This window comes from Bos indicus x Bos taurus, chromosome 1, assembly GCF_003369695.1.
Source record: "Bos indicus x Bos taurus breed Angus x Brahman F1 hybrid chromosome 1, Bos_hybrid_MaternalHap_v2.0, whole genome shotgun sequence".
NCBI classification, from domain to species: domain Eukaryota; kingdom Metazoa; phylum Chordata; class Mammalia; order Artiodactyla; family Bovidae; genus Bos; species Bos indicus x Bos taurus.
The window spans coordinates 10,447,995-10,472,224 of NC_040076.1; the positions used below are offsets into that span (position 1 = coordinate 10,447,995).

The window sequence follows — 24,230 nt, forward strand, 5'->3', positions numbered from 1 at the left end:
GGACCACCAGGGAAGCCCTGGTTCAGTTATTTTTAATGGCTGCCTTGAATTCTAATCAACAGAATTTATTTATCTCATTCCCTATTTTTGGATCATTTGAGATATTTTTAGTTTATGTACAGCTATGCAATGTACGCCTTTGCTCACTGAGGGGAGTACTTAAAAAAATTCCTTGAGGAAAGCTGCTAAATATTTCACATTCAACATTAAGACACTAAATACTAAGTTACCTTCCAAAAAGATTATGTTAATTCACCCCTATGAATTATGTTATGAATTATGTTAATTCACAGCTGAGAAAAGAAAAACCTTAAATCACAATATTATTAGACTCACATATATTCTCTTTAGAAGAGCAACTTCCCTCCTCTCCTCCCCTAATATTTATTAGACTTACTGCGGAAAAAAAGTATGGTTAGATGGCAACTAAAATTCATGAATTTCATCAAAACATTTCAAGTTATTCTACATCAGTATTTTATTTAAAAACAGAGGAGATATATGATTTGAATTTTTAAAAAACTAAAGCAGAAGTTCTAATTTGTGGAATAGCTATAATACAAAGCAGAGCGGGGAGGAGTGAAGAATAAACCAAACAAAACATTTGAAAAGATGACATGATATATGTAAGACAGCATTAGAAAAACAAAATAAATCTCTAGTACTTATTCATATGTTCAAGAAAGGTCTGAAGAAACTATTTGAGCAACCCTATATAGGCAACTCGGAGAAGGCAATGGCACCCCACTCCAGTACCTCTTGCTTGGAAAATCCCATGGACGGGGGAGCCTGTTAGGCTGCAATCCATGGGGTCACTAAGAGTCGGACACGACTGAGCGACTTCACTTTCACTTTTCACTTTCATGCATTGGAGAAGGAATGGCAGCCCACTCCAGTGTTCTTGCCTGGAGAATCCCAGGGATGGGGGAGCCTGGTGGGCTGCCATCTATGGGGTCGCACAGAGTCGGAAACGACTGAAGTGACTTAGCATAGCATATAGGCAACTACTTTTTATACATAAAAATACTCCCTTTCTTGAAAGAATACCATAAAACATGACTATAAATATGCTGCAAACCACAGGTAAACTCCTATTGCAACAGTCTCCAAGAAATATACATATAGTGGTAAATTTTTATCCAAAACTTACTGCTGGAGCAAACAAAGATGGAAGGGAATATAAAATCATTTGGTCAAAAATCTAAAAAAGGAGGAAACGAATGTACAAACAAGTTAAAAGTTAGTTAGAAACAGGATGTGAGGGCACAGTTCTTCAACTTTCAAGGTCAATGTGCAGAAGCTACGTTTAAGCTCTGATTAAACTGTATTTAAACTTCCCACTTTACATTTGTCCAGGTAAAAAAGCAAAGTTTGATTTATTACTCAATCTTTTAAAAATAATTCTAAGTGGAAGAAATGTTTCTGAAAGAACTCTATTTCTAAATGCTTACATTTTATAAAAATATAGGCCAAATGGAGAGAAAGGGGAGATAAAGGCTATAGTTAGAAAAGGCCAACAGTAACAACAAAGCCATTTCTAATGCAGACGTAAATGCTGAAATATAAATCTCAAAAAAGAAAATAATAATACCTGGATATCTTGCAGGCAAATTTCGTGAGCATCCAAAGAACACTGCAGTCTTGGTTCTAGTAGTTTCTTTAAATTGCCTATTGGCTCATTGATGTCTATGGCCTGACTTACACATTCAGCTGGAGTGTAGGTCTGTTCTACAATGCTGAAGAATACAGTGTTAGAGGACCCAATGTTAAAGAATGTAATGGTTAACAATTACCTTCTTACCCTGGATATTAACCCAACAATATGTTCAAAACAAAATTCAACTCCAAAACACATTTCTGGTCTTTGAAACTCATTTCTGCACAGACACCTTTTATAGTGGTAGGCTCATCATCAACTAGTGTTGCCAAACTTAATAACGAATCACATTACACAAGGAAATGCAAGCTTGAAATTTAAGGCACCTTTGCAAATAGACCACATCATACACACACATACACGCACGTACTTGTGTGTGTGTGTGCATACTAATATTGCTTACACTAAAATATTTAAGGGGAAATGTCTGCATTTATATTTCCAAGTTATTTTGAAGAATTTCAGGCTCAGAAAGGAATATAAAAAGTCTCCTCAAAACTTGTATGGTATCTCTACTTCCCAAAATCAACACAATAATACAAGTCATAAGATATGAAAATACAGGTTATATAAAATATTTTCCATCTAATCTGAAAACTACTGGTTATAATCAGTCTAGATTCACCTTAAAAAGTTATATTCTTCCTTTAAAACTTTCTACGTGCTCTTTTGCATTTTTACTTCATATTCTGCTAAGTCACTTCAGTCGTGTCCCACTCTGTGCAACCCCATAGACGGCAGCCCACCAGGCTCCTCCATCCCTGGGATTCTCTAGGCAAGAACACTGAAGTGGGTTGCCATTTCCTTCTCCAACTTCATATTCTAAGTTCTACAAAAAACCGTTAAGTTCCTTAAGAGTAAAATCTTTGGTAAGTAATTTTATATATCTTTTGTGAATCCTTACTTGAGGCCAAATGGAAAGTAGATACCAGTAAGTATTTGCTGAATTGGTAAATCTACAATTCAATCAAGTTTCACATGTTTAATTTAAATACGGTTTAAATCTCACTTATAGTTGTCAAAAAGTGTGTCCTTAAAAATTTGTCATTACATTTTCACATAAATTCCAAGTATAATTCAATAAATACATAATATTCAGTGAATATATGTAGCCTAAATTCCTAAAACTTAAAATTTATAAAAGAGACCACTCATGACTGAAAAAAAATTATATTAAAATAATAAACATTATTATTACTATTTGTTAAGGTAAATTTGTTAAGGGTCTTTTGGCTATGTAAATATTTTCACAAACTCTTCAGCTATAGCAGAGTGGGCTATATATATATATTTTTTGGTAACAATAATCTTTACAAGAGTCAGATGTCACTTTAACACAGATTTTTAAGGACCCATTTTACATAGGATCAACATTTAAAACATTTTTTAACATTCTGTTGCCATCATTTAAACCTTGGGAGATCCATATAAAAAAATCTGATTACCAATTTCCCTTGAGAAAATGTGGATGATCTCACATCACTGGATCAACATTCCTGCATAGCACTCTGCTACAGCTAGAAACTCTAACTGCTCGTTTCACATAGCTACTCCCCAAGTCAACAGTAACTACAATCACAGTAACTACCAACCTCTTACGGGAGACATCAACAAAGGTTTTCTCTACGAAGTCAAACAGTAAAAACTTTACACTCTGTGGATCATTTATACATACATGTGTGTACAAAAACATAAATATACTCATGTCAGGCTTCAAGACAGCTCAAATGATCCTCACCTTCTAATATTTACAGCTTTTTACAGTTCCCTCCCAAACTGTCCCAAGGCTGGACTGTGTGACCAAAGGACTACGGCAGAGTGATACAAGTATTGCTTCTTAGATTAACTTATTTAAAAAGACACTGGTGAATGCTCCCTCGGACCATTTGCTTCAGGGAAAGCCAGCCGCATGTGGCGAGCAGCCCTACACAGAAGCCCATATGCTGAGGAAGTGAACGGCCCTGTCACCGGTCTTATGAGTGATTTTAGAAACAGATATGCTACCGTCAGCCAACACTTCAGATGACTGTAGCCCAGACAGACAGCTTAACTGCAAGCTCTTGAGAGTCTCTGAGCCAGAACCAAGCAGCTAACTGACTGGATGAGGGGCTTCTGACTCTGAGAAACTCTGTGCAAGAATAACTGTTGGGTGTTTTAAGCTGTGAAGTTCTGGAGTAACGTGTTACATAAATGAGCGTATGTATGTATGTATATACAGCCTATTGTTTCTTCTGCTGGAGAAAATAGCATAATCAAACATGCTAAAAAGCTCCATTCAAAACTTAATGTCTTCTGTGCAGTCACATCAAGGTATTTTAGACCTTTTTGGCCAGGAAAATGTTTCCATGCCAGGGCATGATGGGCGAGGACAGGGTGGGGGGTTACTAAAACGAGGTTTGTATTTTGAGCCAGAGCAAGACATCTTGCCTGAGCAGATGAAGTGGCCTGAGTAACCATGGCTTCATGAGTAATCATGGCCACAGGGCAGAAGAGCTGCTAATTAACTGGCACAAAAATCTCAATTATGCAAGACAGAAAAGTTGCAAAAGATCTATTGCACAAGATTGTGCCTACAGCTGACAATACTGTATGGTACACTTAAAAATTTACTGAGGGCAGATACTGTGTTAAATGTTCTTACCACAATAAAATAGTAATTTTTAAACAATTTAGGTCTTTCATCTCAGCTGCACGCTCAACTTTAAGCAAGCTACTCAACCTTAGTAATCTGTCTATTCCCACTGGAGTTCTACTGAAGCTCTGCAGCACTCTTCAGCCCCTTTTACTTTTACTACATTATCTCAGCTCTTGCTTTCCAGAGTAAACTAGGACCATTAGTGATTACCTTCCTTGTCCTTGACTCCCAAATCCCTCTTTTCAGTCATATTCTCTCCTTGGATCCTGAACTCATTACCACTGCCCACCTTCCTTAATGGAGTAAGCAGTATTCTATTACTATTCCAAAAACTAACACCTTTCACTTCTCTATATGCTTAGTACTATGATGGCTCACGACTAACCTAGACAGCATATTAAAAAGCAGAGACATTACTTTGCCGACAAAGGTTCGTCTAGTCAAAGCTATGGTTTTTCCAGTAGTCGTGTATGGATGTGAGAGCTGGACTATAAAGAAAGCTGAGCACCGAAGAACTGATGCTTTTGAACTGTGGTGTTGGAGGAGACTCTTGAGAGTCTTTCAGTCCAAGGACTGCGAGGAGATCAAACCAGTCAATCCTAAAGGAAATCAGTACTGAATATTCACTGGAAGGACGGATGCTGAAGCTGAAGCTCCAATACTCTGGCCAACTGATGCAAGGACCTGACTCACTGGACAAGACCCTGATGCTGGGAAAGATTGAGGGCAGGAGGAGAAGGGGACGACAGAGGACGAGATGTTGGATAGCATCACTGACTCGATGGACATGAGTTTCAGCAAGCTCTGGGAGTTGGTGATGGACAGGGAGGCCTGGCTTGCTGCAGTCCATAGGGTCGCAAAGAGTCAGACAGGATTAAGCAACTGAATTGCCTGCCTGCCTGCCTGATGATGGCTCATACAGCTGTGTGTTTCTTCAAATATAAGGTAGTCTCTACCAGGGCAGATTAGAGTCTCATTTATTGATGTACTCCTGATAGTTACTATTTGTTGAACTAGTTCAGGCTGTGAATTAAACTCTTGCTGAAATAAAAGAAATCAGCACTGACAAAAGGAAAAAGAATCCAACAGTGTCCAAAGGGTAGAAACCACCACAATCAATTGCTTGACCATTATTAGCTATGCTTACTACCATCTTTAGTTTAAAACTATCTTTTCCTTCCAGCTACAAAGCCATTAAGTCAGAGGAAAAACGCAATACATTATCCCTCAAAATGCTGGGGTCAGTTGGGAAGATTAAAAAAAAACGGTCCTCAAAGAACTTGGCTATTCTTATTTTAATTAGGCATGTTGATAATATAAAAAATAGTAAATTAAAAAAATACCAACCTTTCTTCTGTGCACTCTGCTTTCTCTGTTCCATCAATCTCGATTTCTATCAGCTCCTCTGCTTCTCTTTTCGTCATGGCTGAAGTATTTCAAAAGTTCAGCCCTACAAGAGTTAAATTTTAAGACATTCTGAAACGCATAAGCAGACACGTTACACAAGAAGTAAAGACCCAATTCAAATAAAAGCCGAGGGTAAGCAGAAGAGGAGGAAGCAATCTTCACATATAAAAGAAAATCCACAAGCAATATTTATAAACCAGTTTTTGTTTAAATGGTGTTTACCAGTCTGACATGACATCAATATCATTCCCTTGGATTTACTGGGATGTTTTTGACCCTAGTCTCAGTCAACAAATTAATTAAGATTACTTCAAAATCAAGTGAAAGGCATGTCGACGGTTATTACAGCAGTTCGGTCTTAATAACAGATTTAAACCTGCACCTTAAAAATCAACATGGGAATTCCCAGTGGTTAGGACTCTGCACTTCCACTGCAGTGGGCCTGAGTTTGATCCCTGGTGAGGGAACTAAGATAATCACATGCCACACAGCATGGTGGGGGTGAGGGGGATCAACATGGAGTTGAAAAATTTACAACTGTCCAGCTAAAAAGCTGTACTTTATTAGCAGAGTTTACTGTAAACCACTATTGACAGAGTAAGCTAAATTAAAAATTAGCTAATTAAAAATTAACCCAAGCTATGATTTATGTTACAAATTGCATACTTTATACATGCCAGTACAATATTCTCAAATGGCAAAATAAAGTAACAAAATCACAGATATGTGAATTATTGCCCTGATTACACACTAGAATTATTTATGATTATTTTTCAGATGTGGTTTTATACCTTTTAATCAAACTATTACATCAGTTTTTAATTCTCACATGTAAAAATTTTACTTACATTAAACTTCCATTGATTTTTGTACCATTGATACATTATGTGCCATTCTGTACCATTTGCACTACCAATACTAAAACGTTATAATTTTATAAAATGCTAAGTAATGTATAAAATAGCTGCATATGTTGGCATTCCTTTATGGCCATTTCCAAGGTGTTAATGCTGTAAGTTGCAGGTTGTTACTACTTCACTTTGCACGCATGCTCAGTCGGTCAGTTGTGTCTGACTATTAGAGACCCCACGGACTGTAGCCTGCCAGACTCCTCTGTCCATGGTATTCCCCAGGCAGGAATATTGGGGTGGGTTGCCATTTCTTCCTCCAGGGGATCTTCTGACCCAGGGACTGAACTCACATCTCTTGTATCTCCTGCACTGGCAGACAAGATTCTTTACCACTGTGCTTCTTGGGACGTTTACTAATCAGCTGACCTTATAATAGAGATCATCCTCGATTATCCAGGTGAGTCCAGTGACATCACAAGAATCATTAGAGAGGAAGAATCTAAAGAGATCCAGAGAGATTCAAAGTGAGGACGACTGACTGGCTGTGATTGGCTTTGAAGATGAAAAAAAAAGAGCCACAATCCAAGGAAGACAAGCAGTCTCTAAAATTTGGAAAAAGAAAGGAGACAGACCTTCCCCCAGAGCCTCCAGAAGAAATACAACTCTGCCAACACCTGATTTTAGCCAAGAATGACCCATTTCAGACTTCTGACTTCAGGAACGTATGATAGTAAGTTGGTGTTTTCAAGCCACTAAGTTTGTAGTAATTTGTTACTGTAGTTCTAGGAAACTAGTAAGTCTTCTTTCCCACTTTAGAGAGGGTTGTAACTCTCCTCAGGTCCAAAAATCTCCAACTATTGGGGAGCTGGTTTTCTGATAACTTAGTCTCTAAATTCTGGCATCTGAATCTAGACTTTCCGGTATAAAAATGATCTGATTTCTCCCTCACTATAAAGGCTCCTCTCACAGCTCCTCCATAACAAGAAAGAATAATAAGAGGATGGGGCTCCCCACTGGAACAGATACACATCATGCACATCCAGCAGAATGCCTAGGCCCCAGCAGGTTTTGTTTGGGATGACAGAAGAATGAAGGGCTTTTGTTCTTCTTTCTTGCTGACCACAGCCTAGTCAGTCTTTCCTTTCTTCATAAAGCCTATTTCTTAATTGATACTATGTGTTAAAACTGGAATTCAACATGAGCACTAAAGCAAAACACCGGTGGCAGTAACCCAGTAGGGACCTTATAGAACAGCATAAGCTCACCTGGGAAGGCGTATTTGTTGACAGATGTATACACAGAACTTTGAACAGTGCCGCTCCTTTTGTAGGCACTGTATTAAAGTGTGTTTAATAAGTGAATGTTATAAAAACCAAAGGGGCTTCCCTGGTGGCTCAGCTGGTAAAGAATCTGCCTGCAATGCGGGAGACTTGGGTTTGATCTCTGGGTTGGGAACATCCCCTGGAGAAGGGAAGAGCTTACCCACTCCAGTATTCTGGCCTGGAGAATTCCATAGACTGCAAAGACAGCCGATGGGGTTGCAAAGAGTTGGACACAACTGAGCAACTTTCATCTATGAGCAGATCCTTGGGGCTCCTGTATTTCAAACAGTTGCCATTTTTGGACTTCCCTATATCTCAGTTGGTAAAGAATCCACCTGCAATGGAGGAGACTCGGTTCGATTCCTGCGTTAGGAAGATCTGCTGGAGAAGGGATAGGCTACCCACTCCAGTATTCTTGGGCTTCCCTTGTGGCTCAGCTGGTAAAGAATCTGCCTGTAATGTGGGAGACCTGGGTTCAATCCCTGGGTAGGGAAGATCCAGGGATCCAAATTGCTAACATCCAGTGGATCACAGAAAAAGCAAGCGAATTCCAGAAAAACACCTACTTCTGCTTTATTGATTATGTCAAAGCCTTTGACTGTGTAGATCACAACAAACTGTGGAAAATTCTGAAAGAGATCGGAATACCAGACCACCTTACCTGCCCCCTGAGAAATCTGTATGTAAGTCAAAAAGCAAGTTATAACTGGACATGGAACAATAGACTGGTTCCAAATTGGGAAACGGGTACATCAAGGCTACATATTGTCACCCTGCCTATTTAACTTATATGCAGAGTACATCATGCAAAATGCTGGGCTGGGTGAAGCACAAGCTGGAATCAAGACTGCCAGGAGAAATATCAATAACCTCAAATACACAGATAATACCACTCTTATGGCAGAAAGTGAAGAGGAACTAAAGAGCCTCTTGATGAAAAAGCTGGCTTAAAACTCAATTCAAAAAACAAAGACTGGCATCCGATCCCATCATTTCATGGCAAACAGATGGGGAAACGATGGAAACAGTGACAAACTTTATTTTCTTGGGCTCCAAAATCACTGCACATGGTGACTGCAGTCATAAAATTAAAAGATGCTTGCTCCTTGGAAGAAAAGCTATGACCAACCTAGACAGCAAAGACATTACTTTTATGACAAAGGTCCGTCTAGTCAAAGCTGTGGTTTTTCCAGTAGTCATGTGAGTGTTGGACTATAAAGAAAGCTGAGTGCCAAAGAATTGATGCTTTTGAACTGTGGTGTTGGAGAAGACTCTTGAGAATCCCTTGGACTGCAAGGCAATCAAACCAGTCAGTCCTAAAGGAAATCAGTCCTGAATATTCATTGGAAGGACAGATGCTGAAGCTGAAGCTCCAATGCTTTGAACACCTGATGCAAAGAGCTGACTCACTGGAAAAGACCCTGATGCTGGGAAAGACTGAAGGCAAGAAGAGAGGGAACAACAGAGGAAAAGATGGTTGGATGCCATCACCGACTCAACAGACATGAGTTTGAGTAAACTTCAGGAGTTGGTGATGGACAGCGAGGCCTAGTGTGCTGCAGTCCATGAGGTCGCAGCGAGTCGGACACAAATGAGTGACTGAACAGACTGATGAGAACCATTTCACACCGTATAATTGACTCCAGAAATCTAGACGACTTACATGTGAAAGGTAAAGCTATAAAACTAACAGAAGAAAGTGGTGGAATTTTGTGGATAAAAAAGGATTCATTTCTTGAAAAAGCATTCATTTCTTAAAATTCCAAAAACATATATCATAAGGAAAAAAACCTGATAATTTCATTACATAAAAGTTAAGATTTATGTTCGACAGACAGGATATAGTGTACAAAAAGACATTTCCAAAATCCATATATGATAAGGAAATAGTTACTGGAATACACAGTGAACAAGTTGATAATAATCCCCCCAAGTCAGGACAAAGTAGAAAAGTAGGTAAAGAAGGAAACTCACCTAAAGAGAAACCAAAATGGCTAAGGACACGAGGAGATGCTCACGTTCAAGCTATTCACCTTATTCTGTGTGTGTGTGGCAAAGATCAGAATGCTGAATACTGAAAAGAGCAGCAGGGACCTTGGAGCACAGGGATCCTGCCTCTGCTGATTGAAGACAGACAGGACTGACTACTCTGGAGAAACAGCTAGCAGCACTTGCTCAAATAAAGGGATTATACCTATGATCCAGCAATCTTGCCCTTAGATAAGCATTCCAGAGACATTCTCACAGTGATTGATAATAGTATGTTAAAGGTAGCTTTGCTGGAGACAGCTGAAAGCAGGAGCCAATACACGAACCTGTGATGAGAGTACTGCAGATGCAAGAAAATGTGAAACACACTATGGAACCTTAGTAACAGTCAGAAACAAAGAGATAATGAACACATAAAGGATAAAAACCGTACAAAAAAAAGTGAGAAATGGACTAAGGCTTATATTATAGCAGGACAGCATTTAAAAGGGTCATTTGTTTTATTTTTCAGGGTCCACGCGCAAGTCCACTCCCATTTCCATAATCAACTTTTAAAACGAGTGAATTTTCTAGGGACTTCAGAAAAATAGAATAGAAATTTAGGAATTTCCCTGGTGGTCCAGTGATTACAGTTCCATGCTTCCAATGTAGGGGGCATGGTTTCCATCCCTAGTCAGGGAACTGATATCCCACAGGTCATGCAGCATGACCAACAAAATTCAAATAAACAATTAAAACAACAACAAAAAAGAAAGCACCGTAAGCAGATAGGTTAGGAGGTCCCCAGAAAAGAAGAATCAGGCATGGCTTTTGACAAACAGAAGCCATTTTTGTCCTAAGCCATTTTGAGATCTAAGCCTAACCACAATGCTTACCCTTGAATACAGCTCAGTAATAATGTTCTTAAGGAATAACAATAGCAAAGATAGTAAATCAGTATAAAAACTCCAGGTTCTGTTTCCATGGTAAAGATTAGCCTGAAGCACTTTCTTGAGCTGCTCTGCAGAATTTAAACCCTCCTCTAGTGGCAACCACTAGATCAACTGTAACCCAAAGGATGATAATATTGATCTTTTCTGACCTTTGTGACTTCAATCAACTAAAGCTTGGTTGCTGTCAACCTCTGCCCCAATCCTATCTTGAACTCTCCTCTTCAAGCTCCTTCATAAATATGCATGTACCCTTAGCTTAAGACTTTTCCCAATTTTGCTGCTTTGGGAAAGATCCCACAGTGTTCTTCTTGCTCTAAGTAATAAATCTCTTCTCCTGCTCTTTGGCTTGATTGCGTCTTTTGTCTTACACCCACCAAAAGATGAATCCAGTTTTCTGTACCTACCAGAGAAATGGCCCTAAGGGCTTTGATCAACAAGGATACTTGGCACACCTCTTGACAGAAGCACTAAGACAGAGAGTTGTTAAAAGAAATTTATACTGTGATCTTTCAAAAAAGTTAGAGATCAGTCTCCAAAAGGTGCCAAAGGTGGGGGGGGGGGTGTTGGGGTATGAATCCAATACACTTTTGGAAAACACTGTGTTACTTAAGTCTCTGAATTGATCTTCTTTCTCAATTCTCTAAATTAAGCCTAAAGAAGCAATGGAGACATTTGGCAAGCTGTCCAAATCTTTGCTGTCATTGCTCAAGTGGGTCTTAGCTCTTCTCCTGGAGCCAACTGCCCAGGATTCTACGTCAAAACTTAAGAAAATGGAGAAGACAGCATTACCTGGAGACTTTCCACACAGGAAAATGTCCCTTGACACTGGTTTTTCCTGGATTAAACCTAACCTGCTTTCAGAACACTTCACAAAACGAATACAAATTTATATTTAACTAAAAATTCCAGGAAAGGCTAGTATTCTTTAAAATAGTTATATTTACCACTATCTTTTAAAGCCACAGATAAACTTGAGGATTATTCTCCATTGGAGCACGTTATTAGTTTAGAGTTTAGAATAATTTTTCATAGTGAAGGACAATAAGTAAATGAAGGATAAATAAATACAAGTGTAATCTGGGAGTTTTTCTCAAGTTAAAAAATACTATTAAATAGTCTGAGAAAAAAGACATTTTTGGTTTTTAAAGATAAAAGTCAATAGCTAAGAAAAAGTAAACACAGACATCTGTGTGTACACATGCAGAGAGAAAGCAAGTGTGGACAAAGTGTGGCAAACTTGGCGTCTCTGGGGGGTGAACGTGTACCTTGTACAATTTCAGTGCATAATTTTTTGAATTTTCCTTTAGACTTGAAGTTTTATAAATAAAAGCTGGAGGGAGGTAAGTCAACAGTTTTAATTGTTCAGCCTCCACCTGCTGCTCCTCCATTAAACACCTAGCTCATTATTTAGATTCTTATTTTAAGATGATACAAGCCTCATGTCACTGCTCCTGTAGACACAATCCAGGTAAAACTGACATAAGTCCATCTAGCGTCAGAATTTGTCTCAAAATAATTAAGGCTGGAAAGCTTGGATCAAATCCCAAGAGAGAGATAACTCATTGTTCCCTCCACTTTCGAACTAGTTGACCCAGTTTCTTTTGACAATAAGACAATACCTAAGAACGTTATCCCTGCCCAGTTCTTTGCTTACGTGGACCCTTCTAAACCTTTGCCGCCTCCAAGACTCAGAACTACCGCGAGTCTTTCTAAATCACTCATCTCTTGCAGTGCAACATTAGGCGTGGTCCTCCCTGCCGTTAACCTAATCAAACTGGGATTCCTAAACACAAAGACGTTGTTGGCTTATCTTCCAGCCTGCAAAAACACACTTAAAAAGCTGACAAGCCACACTAACCCATCGTTTTCTCGTCTCACTTCCTCGTTTTTAAAAGAAACCCAATGGACTCCAGACATTAAACAGATGGCTTTAACCCAACTGTAAGACAATTCTAGAAAGACCACTGGACCCGAAGGGAGAGCGCATCGCTGAGTTGGCAAGAAGATCGATATGGCATCGTGCTGTGAGATCCCAGGGGCGTCGGGATCAGGTCCCGACCGCGGCGGCTGCGAAGCACGGCGGACAGCCGAGCAGGGGCACAGGGAGGGGAGGGGGCGGCGAGAGGTGACAGGAACTACCCGGGCCCCGGGGGCGCGCGGCCTCGCGGAGCCCCGCGCCGCGCGCCCCCCGCCCCTCCCCGCACAGCCTCCCCCGCCCCTCCCCACCCGGCTCCCTCAAGTCTCCACGAACGGAAATGGGAGTCACAGCGCCGGGGACCAGCGGAAACAAAACACAGAGGCGGCCGCGGGGGGGCCGCGGTGGGGGAGAAGGCCCCGGAACGAAGCCGGCCCGCGCGGGCCCGCGCTGTCTTCCTCCCCCGCGGCCGCACTCACCCGCTCCGGATTCGGCCCCGTCGCCCCCGCCCGCACTCCAGAGCCGGCTGAGAAGCGCAGCGGCGCGGGCTCCACGTGCAGCGTCTCTCCCGGTAAGACCCGCAGCTCCCGCGACTCGAAGTGGGAGGCCCCTGGGCCCTTCCCGCGAAAACGGCGCAGAGAAACTACAACAACCCCCCCTCCACCTCCCAGGCACCCCCGGGTTCGGGACTACAACTCCCAGCAGGTTGCGCGAAACGGACGCCTAAGGCAACGGAGGCTCACGAGGCACAAGGGAGCAGCAACGCCCCAGTTCGCTTTGTTTTACACTGTCACTTTGCACAATCGTATACCTCAACAACCCCCCCCCCCTCCCCCGTCAATCAAGGAATAGGACGCTGACTCGGGGCCCGGGGGACTGAACTAGGGGACAGGCCAGTCCAAGGGCGCATGCGTAAACCACACGATTTCCGAGAGGGAAAAAGAGAGCGGGTCAAGTTGGGCGAAGGAAAGATGGCGGAGGCGTCACTAGAGGACCCGGAAGCACTTACCCTCCACTTCCTCCTCCTGTTTGGCTTCTGTCTCACCTACAGCCGTCCGGTCGCAGAGTGTCTCCGAGACGCTTCCTGTCCGGTGAGTGTCGACCGTCTGAAACGGCGGCCCATAATGCATTGCGATGGCGGGTAGGCGGGTGGGGGCGGAGCCAGGGCCGGAAGTAGAACGGGGCGGTGGCGGCGGTGGCTGGCGGTTCGGCAGTGAGTGCAAGGTGACTGGGAGGGTAACTGGACTAACGTGGCCTCTTGGGACTTGGGTTTGGGTTTCTTCACGAGGTCTGGGATGCCCTTTTCCCTCTAAGACTTTGGAAAAGAGAGCAGTCTTATATCCCGGGGCGCCTTCACGGCCTGGCCCGGGGTCATTTTCGACCTCGGCGCCTTTCGGCCTTGAAGTTTGCTGTAGATTCAATAAGTAGCCAGAAAATCCCGCTCTGAGGGCCAGCCTGGCTCACAGGGTGGCGCGGGCTGCAGGGAGGCCGGCGCTTCGTGGACTTGCAGCCCGTCTGGGGCAGCCCAAGGTCATGTCCGCGGGGCCGGTCTGCAGCCAGGCTTGCTCATCCCGGACGCGTGGGAGGTGGTTCTGAACTATTTAGGAATAGAACTTGAGAGAAAAAGACAATGGTCATCTTAAAAGTTTGGACGCCACCTAAAGATGTTGGTAGTGCTGAAATTTGGTTAAGCAGCTTTTGTTTTACATCACGGTTTCCTGGAGGAGAGCACTAACCTTGGACTGGCCAGTCGTCACTAAACGGGAGAGCCATGCTCCCTCTCAGCACAGGGCCGCTTCTGCTGTTCTTTTCTAGCTGTTGCTTTCCCCAATTTCTTTGCGTATGTCCAATCCCTGTCATAGCTGGCGTGCGTGGCCTCGCATAGTACTTGAATAGAGGGCTTAATCATAGTTGATACTTTATATTACCTATTTGGATTCCCTGGTGGCTCAGACGGTAAAACGTCTGCCCGCAATGCGGGAGACCCGGATTTGATCCCCGGGTCGTGAAGATCTCTGGAAAAGGAAATGGCAACCCACTCCAGTTCTCTTGCCTAGAAAATTCCGTGGATGGAGGAGCCTGGTGGGCTACAGTCCATGAGGTAGTAAAGAGTAGGACACGTCAATACCTATTTGTGTAACGACATGTATGTTTCTCAATAGATATTCAATCTTTGGGGAAAAAACTGAAACAGAGGAAAAGGAACAAGTTTTGATAGTGAGATTATGTGTTCATTTTTTAGATAAATTGAGTTCGAGAGCAAGATAAGACTTCTGAAAGGATGAGAGATGATGATGTATAGTTTTGGAATTCAGGAAGAAGACCACGCACAATTAGGTGTGATTTGGGGATCATTAATAAACTGTCTTGCATATTGTCTTTACTATCTGTGAAGGAGGCTTAAGAATACTTTGCTCTGTTTCTTAACAGGATTGCTGTAAGGGTACCAGGAGAGAATATGTATGGAAGTACTTGGCAGAATACCTAGGTCTGAACAGATGTTAGGGTGACCCTATTGGAAAGTGTTGTTTGTGTTTATGTTGCCAAAAGGGAAAATATACACTGAGTTGCACAATTTTAAAAATGTATCTGTGTCCTGTCAGATTCTGTTGTGTAACCTGGGATCAGGTACTTACCTTTAAGCCACAGTTTCTGTATGTGTGAAGTGAGAATGATATTAAGTAGCACCTTGGGTGTTAGTCACTCAGTTGTGTCCCCGACTCTTTGTGACTCCATAGACTATAGCCCACAGGCTCCTCTCTCCATGGGATTCTTCAGGCAAGAATACTGGAGGGGGTTGCCATTCCCTTCTCCAGGGGATCTTCCCCACCCAGGGATGGAACCTGGGTCTCCTGCATTGCAGGCAGATTCTTTACACCTGAGCCACCAGGGAAGTAGCACCTTAAGGTCATTCAAATAGTTTTCTTTCATCCTGTAGGTGAAGGATATTTGGTAGATTGTAGGATTTATTTTGATAGTCTTTTTATGTGCGATTTCATGAACTTCTCGGCACTATTGACGTTTTGAACCAAATATTTCTTTGTTGTGGGGAGGGTGCTATTGTTGTTGTTGTTACAGGATTTTGGCAGCCTGCTGGGTTTTACCCACTAGAGGCTAGTAACATTCGCCCTGTCAGGACAACCAAAAATGTCTTCAAACATTGCCAGGTATTTCCTGTGGGACATCGCCGCGATTAGAGAACTGCAGTGCCACTCTTCAGTCTTCTAGCTTAATGCTTTCCAACTCTCACTAGTAAAGGGCCACATTCCCCCTGGCCCTTGTGGATTCTTTGAAGAATCCAGTAAAAGTGAATTACTGGAAAACGTAGTAGATGAAAGACAAAACATGGAGACACAAAATACGAACTCTTAATTGCTTCCTTTGTGGCTCAGCTGGTAAAGACTCCACCTGCAGTGCGGGAGACCTGGGTTTGATCCCTGGGTTTGGAAGATCCTGGAGAAGGGAAAGGCTACCCACTCCAGTATTCTGGCCTGGGGAATTCCATGGACTGTGTAGTCCATGGGGCCGCAAAGAGTTGGACGTGACTGAGCGGCTTTCACTTTCACTATTGAATTCTGCAGGTATGAATTACTCTGTCAGATTGCTGTAAAAGTTTCTAAATGCTTATTCCCAATTTTGATACTATAGTGGAGCACTAACACTGTACTACTGAGAGTCCTCAGACCACACTTGGAGCAGTAGTGTTAAATTTAACAGTTTGGTGTGACGGTGCTTGTTTAAGTCATTTGGGGAGCTGGGGAATCATGTTAGCGTGTTAGGTTCAGAAGTTTGACCAGGCTATATCGAAGTGTGACTCTATCATTCCAACATGGCTTGGTCAGCCCTTTATTAATCTGGGGCAGTTTCTTCTAATTTTTCTATGATCTCCTTATTCTTTTTCTTTTGGAATTCCTGTTTGCATATAATGAGGTTGTACTGCTTGATTTTCCCTCTCTTGTTGGTGGACTCCCTTGTGTGTTTTGTTTTTTTGGACTCCTTGCTGTTTTTTCTTGCTGGTTCTTTTGGACTCAGATCTGGTTTTTACAGTATTCATGAATGCCTGGAATCCTGCAGCTGTACCAGGCGGAGCAGTTTCTCTCCCTGTGGGCCTGTGAAATGCAAACTGAGGTTGAGGCAGCTGTCTCCAGGCTTCCTGTTCGTATCCCTTTTTGCCTTGTGAGGGAGTCAGGGGAACCTGGTAGGCTAATTTTGGAACCCGTATTACTGTCTCTCTGCTGAGGGTGGGCGTACAAGACTAAAAAGTTCGTGGAGAAGAAACACCCCATCCCTGATTTTGTGCTTTCTTTCTGCATCTGACCTAGTGGAGTGCATGCAGGCCTGAGTGATTCTGAATTCTAGATCCCAGGGCCTTTTACTTGAGCAGCAGAACACTTGCAGTGAGGGGTAGAGAGGGAAAAGGATCTTTGGTCAGGTGACTGTTCTTAGTATTCACTGAGTTCTGTAGCACTTAGTAGAATTGGGTACCCACTGTAACACTTTTACAGGGCTTTTACAATTATGTCAATCTTAATGTATCTTCACATGCTGGTTCTTGTTTCCAATAACAGGATCACCATGATTCTTCAGAGACTCTTCAGGTTGTCCTCTGCTGTTCAGTCTGCAATCTCAGTCTCTTGGAGGAGGAACATTGGTATTACAGCAGTGGCATTTAATAAGGAGCTTGATCCTGTGCAGAAACTCTTCGTGGACAAGATTAGAGAATATAGAACTAAGCGACAGTAAGTGGGTAGATCACGGACCTTGGTGTTAATGTGCATATTCAAACCTTGGTGTTAATGTGCATATTCAAAGTATGTACGTTTTGAGATGGTAAAGAATTACGTGGCGTTTCAAAGTGTCTAAGACCTTCACTGAGCTGATCCCTGTGGTACAGGTTCATTAGCTGCTCCAAAAGAAAAAGATGAGGACCTTGATATATTTTTTTTTAAGTCCCAAATTTTATATTATGAATTCCCAGGGAGGACTGCATTAAATCTAGTGCCATTTTAGATATATCCCCATTGTAATGTCATTTATTATAAACTGGAGTCAATTCATACAGGTATACCATACAAGATCCATACAATTCATACAAGATCCATACCAGGATCTTAGAAATCATTTAGGAACCGTATTTGAGAAAATTAAGCCCCTTGGACAATGATTATCCTAAGGTCATAAAACTAATTATGGGGAAAATATACTCAGAATATTCTCTCAATTTAGTGATCTTGGGACCACTAAATTGATTTGGGGAGAAATGTATAAGCACAGCATTTTTTTCTTTAACATTACTTCCATAGTTAATATATTTCTGGGACTGTCAAAAGACAGAAGACTCTGAAATGGCATAAAGCAAATCCAGGGAAAACCTAATTACAGAACCGCAAAGTTTTGAAGGTGATTAATGACCTTAGCCATCATCAGATTTAACCCCAGAATCTTTGGGAAAGTGATACAGATTAGTTCAGAGTTTTGTTTTATTTAGTTGTCTACCATATGCAGAGCACTGGACTATTGAGAATGGTGGGCTACAAAGAAAGAAGCCACTTGGCATTTCCATAATATTCTTTAAGTCTAAGAGGGTAGAAAGTTTGTAAGCAAGTAAATATAATAGAAGGTAAAATAGATTAAGTGATAAGGTACTGACACATTCAGTGTTTGGGGAACTTCTTGGAAGGAATCCTCTTTTCTAGCTGGTACATTTGAAAGGTGGCATGGAAGAGTAATGTTTCCAAAAGCTTGTGGATCCAAGAACTGGACAATGATCGTCAATCATCAAGTATCCAGTTAGAAGGCTCTGTCTAGAACTGTGCTATATATTTCTGTGGCTGTTATCCACATGTGACTATTCAAATTCTAATTGAGTATAAATAAAAATTCAATTCCTCATTTGCCTTTTAGCCACATTTCTGGTGCTCAATACCAGATATGGCTAGTGGTTACCATGTTAGACAGCACAGACACAGAGTATTCTGTTATCATAGAAAGTTTCTGTTGTACATACTGGTATAGAAGAAAACTGAGTCCGTGACAAGAAACATCATTAACAAGTTCTTAAATTAGAGCTGGCTTAATATTTTTTTGTGGAAATAACAAATAAGATCCTATGCCTTATCATAGGCATAGGTGAAAATACTAGCCTTGATGGAATTTTCACTTATAATTTTTTTTATTATATTGTTCATTGTTAAACGGGGCAGTAACATTATGACAAACAAGAATTTGTGCAAATAGTTAATTAGGTCTAATTGGCCCGTTGCTGGTCTGTGAAGTGAAAATCGCTCAGTTGTGTCCAACTCTTCTACCCTATGGACTATATAGCCTGCCAGGCTTGTCTGTCCATGGGGATTCTCCAGGCAGGAATACTTTAGTGGGTATCCCTTCTCCAGGGGATCTTCCCAACCCAGGGATCAAACCCAGGTCTCCCACATTGCCGGCAGACTCTACCATCTGAGCCGCCAGGGAAGCCCAGCTGATCCATGATGCTGTGTTTATCTTTACAAAGCACAGCTCTTTAATTTTGTCATTTTATTGCTTAGCAAACAAAATACAGACTCCCAGACTATACATTCTGGGCCTCCTGTGATCTGGGTCCTGCTAGCTTTTCCATCTAGGCTGCTTAGCATTTCCCACATACAGCCAATGCTTTCCCACCTTCTCATCCTTGCTTTTGAGTCTTAGAATGTCTCAAATTACAGTCTGACCCAAATGCATGGTTTGTCACAAATGCCACCTTTTTAAAATGCAATCTGCCTGTTGAGCTTAGCAAAAGTGACCCCTCACCTCCAGTAGCTTTTTGTTAAACTGACTGCCTCTTGGCATAAATGTTTATAAGTGCTACTTTTTCTTTCTTGTAAATGGTAAAACCTCTGAGGATAGGAAGTAATTTGCTTCTTTGATAGGCCGCTCTTACAGACTTAAACCCTTCAGTGGTGTTTGATTTAAAGCACAGTGATAGTAGATAATTGCGTGTTCACGGTGTGCCAGGCACTGGCCCACGAGTGGTACATGTACACAGTCTCTGAATTCCCTCAGCACCGTCAGGTAGGATTTTGGAGTTGTCGGTGTAGAAACTAGAGTTTAGAGTGCTTCATGCCTTGCTCTAGTTCACACAGTAACTAGATTGTAGAACTGACAATAAAACAAACAGTTATTCACCCCAAGCGCATAGACTTAGCCTTTACACCTTATTGCTGCTCAGACGCTGAGAAATTCTGACTTTTCATAACACTGATACTGACAGACCTTGAATGTTGTTTGAAGTTGCCTCATTTGTGTGAACCCTCATCATATTTAAAATTGTTTGATTTTACATTTACATTCAAATTGAAATACTTGTTACCTTTCAGAAAAGTCTGCTCTTGTCTACGCTCGGAAGATCTGTGAAACTTAATTTTGTTTCTGTAAACTAATGTTTAAAATACACTTTCACTTGGTCATGTACACTACAGGACATCTGGAGGACCTGTTGATGCTGGCCCAGAATATCAGCAAGACCTAGACCGGGAGCTTTTTAAACTTAAGCAAATGTATGGTAAAGCAGACATGAATACGTTCCCTAACTTCACGTTTGAAGGTAAGTCTTTGTAATCACAGGTTCATTGTTGTGGGAGATCATTTTAAGTAGAGAATATTTACATGGGTTGTTTGGAGGATTAAATGACAATTACACGTGAATGTAATTTGAGCAAGCTCCGGGAGTTGGTGCTGGATAGGGAAGCATGGCGTGCTGCGGTCCATGGGGTCGCAAAGAGCTGGGCATGACTGAGCAACTGAACTGAACATGTGAAGGTATTAGGACAGTGGCATGTGTGGCAAGCACTGTGGTAAATGCCACTGGAAGAGATCACATAGCATAGAGGTGAAACGGTGGGGACCTAAAATCAAACGCCTGACAGTATCATTATGGGCTCTGGGATTCTGGATAGTTAACTGGTCCTTGTTTCTAATCTGACATTTGGGTAAGATCATACTGTCGTCTTAGTTGTAGTTAAATGACGTAATATATGTAAATTCATAGAACCTGGTTCATTTTAAGTCCTAAATAAATCTTAAGTTATATTTACGTGTAGATGTTTCTTTAAAAAATTGGAAGATGGATGAGATAAATATTAAAGTTTTTTAGAAAATATGCTTTATTGCAATATGACTAAGTTTGAACCTTTCTTTCCTCTTTTTAGACCCCAAGTTCGAAGTTGTCGAGAAACCACAATCCTGAAGAAGTAATGTAAAATTGATCTGGTAATTTGTCCTAGATTAGTTGTACAGCTGGCCACAAGTAACAGAATAAACATTTCATAGCTGTCAAATGTTCTTTTAATTCTGATTTCAAATAAATTATTTGGTGATGTTAGGTATACAGCTGAGTGTATTGAATTCTGTTTTTTTTTTCTTAATCGATTGATTTTACTTTATATTTATTTATTTGCTGTCCCGGATCTTAGTTGTGGCATGAGATCTCTTCGTTACAGCATGTGGGATCTAGTTCCCTGCCAGGGACTGAACCCAGGCCCCCTGCATTGGGAGCTTGGAGTCTTAGCCACTGGACCACCAGGGAAGTCCCCGAATTCTTTGTTTTGAGATCCTCCTATTTGGTTATATGAAAACAGAAGGAGACCTTGGATTAACTGAGTACCATTTGCCCCGAACTTGGCAGATTCTTCTCAGAGTGTTGAGGTGTCCTGTTTATTTTGGAGACTTACTGCTGGAGAGGAGCCACCCTGACTGAACGAAGGAGTGTTCTCAGTGGGGGATGTCACACCTGCTCCCAGAATATGAAGAAACGGTTCAGAAATCATTGATGATAGCTTTTTCAGGGAACTCGGGTGTGACTGTGAATATGTCCAGGGACTGACTTTTATGTTTTAATTTCCATCTCCTGTCTTAAATGTTTTTATTATCCCAATAACTCACCTCTCTCCTCTCCCCTTAAAGTGTAATGGTCACTGTATCTATTACAAGGCTATGCAGATAGATCAAGGAATGCTGGGGGTGGAGGAGAGGAGGGTTCTACAAAGGAATTTCCTTGAAAATAGATTAAAGCTGTATGGTGGTGTTTGCCCAGTGGATGGAATATCAAGTAGATGTGCCAGATAAGTGGGAGAGCAGGTGCATCAAAATTTCAGTAAGTAGACAGTTCTATTTTTTAGTTTTCTTTTTTTTTAAAAAGGCAACTGTGCCTTTTTAAATCTGACACTCTCTCGTGTCAATAAATACGTCTCTTTAGTAAAACTTTAGAGATTGTTGTAAGTGAAGTCGAAAAAAAGTCTTACTAGGTTATCTCACTTCGAAAGGAATAGATTTTTACTATGGCATACCGTATTAGCTGAAATCTAAACCTGGTGAAAGTGTGTTAGTTGCACAGTCGTGTCTGACTCTCTGACCCCATGGACTATAGCCAGCCAGGCTCCTCCATCCATGGAATTCTCCAGGTAAGAATACTGGAGTGAGTAGCCATTCTCTTCTCCAGGGGATCTTCCTCACCCAGGGATCAAACGTGGGTCCTCCTGCATTGCAGGTGGGTTCTTCACCGTCTAGGCCACCAGGAGAGCCCCGGTGCTCTTAAAAGGACAAATTTGAGTTGAGGAAAGGTATGGGAACCAGAAATGGACATGTGCCTGCCTGTTACGTGTCTGTCTAGTGCTACTGTTAACCAAAGAGGGCTTCTGTTGTAGGCAGTTTTCACTTAACTCCATTTAGTGTAGGATTTTCTGCCTCTGACTGTTGCTACCCTTGGTGTGGCAGCATAGTGCTGACTCTGGTTAGATGCTTAATGTATGAGTTCTTGGAGCGCTATGTGGGCTAGAAGCTTTCGTCATGCAGATTACCTTAAATGGGAGGTCCACTCCAACCCGTCTCTTCCAGACTCCCCTCCACTCCCACTTCAGCCATACAGTCCACAGTCTCTTGTTTCAGATGTTTGCTTTCAGTGTTTGACAGGAAGGCTCAAGACCATCTACTTTCCAAGCTGCCTACTTGACCACCAAAAACAGATCCTTACTTTGAGACACAGTGGGAAGACAGGTACCTCACCATTTCCTCTGCTCTATTCCTTGATACCTTTTCCCTTTGCTCAAATAGCTATTTGGCAGGTGCCTTCAATTGTTGCAGTTTTGGTTCTCTTTAAAATTCTCTTTACTTGCCTTGGAGTGAGTTAAGGAATAGAACTCACAGCTTTGACAAAGACAATTTGGACAATTCATTCTCTGTCTCAGGCTTCCCTTGTGGCTCAGATGGTAAGGAATCCGTCCTATATAACTGTATTAAATGGAGATCAAGAAGTGCCATAAGAAAACCAATCAAAGGCTATGGAAATTCAGAGAAGAAAGAAACTTCTTCCAGCAAGGAGAGTTTTCACAGAGAAGGTGGAATTTGAACTGAGTCCTGAAGAGTAACTAGAATTTACATACCTTGTGGTTAGGAGAATCAGCAGCTCTCCAAGTCAAGGAGAAACAAAGGGTTGTTAAGGTAAAACGACCTTAATTCAGTTTAATGGGTACGTAAGGCAACTAAAGAGGAACGGTGGAGGGTGTAACTGAACAGGGAGGGGTGATGATACGACAACGTGGGTGGGGGTGGATTGGGGGACCTCTGAATTTCAATTGGTGACCAACTGATGGCTCAGACCATGAAGAATCTGATTGCAACTCAGGAGACCTGGGTCTGATCCCTGGGTCAGGAAGATCCCCTGGAGAAGGACATGGCAACCCACTGCAGTATTCTTGTCTGGAAAATTTCAGACAAGAAATTTTGGGCTATAATGGTGGGCTATAAGTCCATGGGGTCAAAAAAAGTGGGACATAACAGTGATTTAACAGTTGGAATTTCAGGCTAAGATGATTAGACCTTGGTCAGACTAAGTAAAGGAAAAGAGTGAAAGCTTTTAGTAATGGGATGGGTCAAAAGCGAGAAGGGAGTTGACAGTGTTCAAGGGAGTAATCCGAGGGTAACTGACTGGTGGTGTGGGGGAGTGGGAGACTAGGGAACAAAGAAACCTTCAGAATGGTGAGACTGGAATTGCTCCTAGGAGAGGGGGTGATCGAGGGGGAAAATACCAGAAGACAAAAGGTATGAGATAGTAGGAGGAGATAAAAGTAGTTAAAAATGTGCCAATGAATGATGGAGTCTCTGAATAAACAGATTAAAAACAATGATTAAAGATAGAGTGGTAGTAATATAAATGTATTTATAATGGTCAGCTTCAATCTTGAAAAAAAGATTAAAGATTTGAGTATCTGTGGTGAGGGGATAAAATGACTTTTTTTTAAATGGATTTGTAGCATTTTTAAAAACCTTTTTGGCTGCACCATGTGGCTTGTAGGATCTTAGTTCCCTGACCAGGGATTGAACCCAGGGCCCTTGGCAGTGAATGCTCCAAGTCCTAACCACGGGACCACCAGGGAATTCCCCACCATGACTCTAACCTGGGCAGGAGGACAAAGCGTCACAGGCTGTGAGACTAGACAGGAGTGGATGGGCCAGAGATTACTGAGAATGAAAGGAAGGTGTCCTTGGAGAGG

At 41.8% G+C, this 24,230-nt stretch overlaps 2 protein-coding genes across 11 annotated transcripts in view; one reads left to right on the top strand and one right to left on the bottom strand.

The window, feature by feature from the left end:
* Positions 1 to 13,816, bottom strand: part of GABPA (GA binding protein transcription factor subunit alpha) — a 38,156-nt gene extending 24,340 nt beyond the window's left edge. The window contains exons 1-4 of one of the 7 annotated variants that reach the window (XM_027544178.1): positions 12,652 to 12,666; positions 9,847 to 9,989; positions 5,640 to 5,742; positions 1,592 to 1,736 (exon numbers count right to left, since the gene is read on the bottom strand). In XM_027544178.1, the coding sequence (XP_027399979.1) occupies positions 1,592 to 1,736; positions 5,640 to 5,716 (222 nt within the window). In that variant the 5' untranslated portion in view covers positions 5,717 to 5,742; positions 9,847 to 9,989; positions 12,652 to 12,666. Of the gene's footprint in view, positions 1 to 1,591; positions 1,737 to 5,639; positions 5,743 to 6,547; positions 6,786 to 9,846; positions 11,305 to 11,582; positions 11,608 to 12,651; positions 12,740 to 13,187; positions 13,383 to 13,717 lie in introns of those variants that run through there. The other 6 variants (XM_027543838.1, XM_027543924.1, XM_027544094.1 and 3 more) reach the window with 6 other exon arrangements.
* Positions 13,087 to 21,072, top strand: ATP5PF (ATP synthase peripheral stalk subunit F6). 4 transcript variants are annotated; one of them, XM_027544744.1, is made up of 5 exons: positions 13,087 to 13,279; positions 13,760 to 13,799; positions 17,277 to 17,447; positions 20,163 to 20,287; positions 20,892 to 21,072. In XM_027544744.1, exons 3-5 carry the CDS (start codon positions 17,284 to 17,286, stop codon positions 20,927 to 20,929), a joined length of 327 nt encoding a protein of 108 aa, XP_027400545.1. In that variant the 5' UTR covers positions 13,087 to 13,279; positions 13,760 to 13,799; positions 17,277 to 17,283; the 3' UTR covers positions 20,930 to 21,072. The 4 variants fall into 4 exon arrangements, with proteins under 4 accessions (XP_027400545.1, XP_027400290.1, XP_027400376.1 ...); XM_027544489.1 differs by lacking the exons at positions 13,087 to 13,279; positions 13,760 to 13,799 and adding an exon at positions 13,845 to 13,932; XM_027544575.1 differs by lacking the exons at positions 13,087 to 13,279; positions 13,760 to 13,799 and adding an exon at positions 13,882 to 13,921.
* The last annotated feature ends 3,158 nt before the right edge of the window (positions 21,073 to 24,230 follow it).

What these genes read in the sequence shown, in the direction of transcription:
- ATP5PF (XM_027544744.1), top strand. Translation starts at nt 17,284, where the DNA reads ATGATTCTTCAGAGACTCTTCAGGTTGTCCTCTGCTGTTCAGTCTGCA. An exon ending in GAATATAGAACTAAGCGACA is followed by an intron (nt 17,448 to 20,162) that starts GTAAGTGGGTAG and finishes TGTACACTACAG; the next exon opens with GACATCTGGAGGACCTGTTG. An exon ending in CCCTAACTTCACGTTTGAAG is followed by an intron (nt 20,288 to 20,891) that starts GTAAGTCTTTGT and finishes TCCTCTTTTTAG; the next exon opens with ACCCCAAGTTCGAAGTTGTC.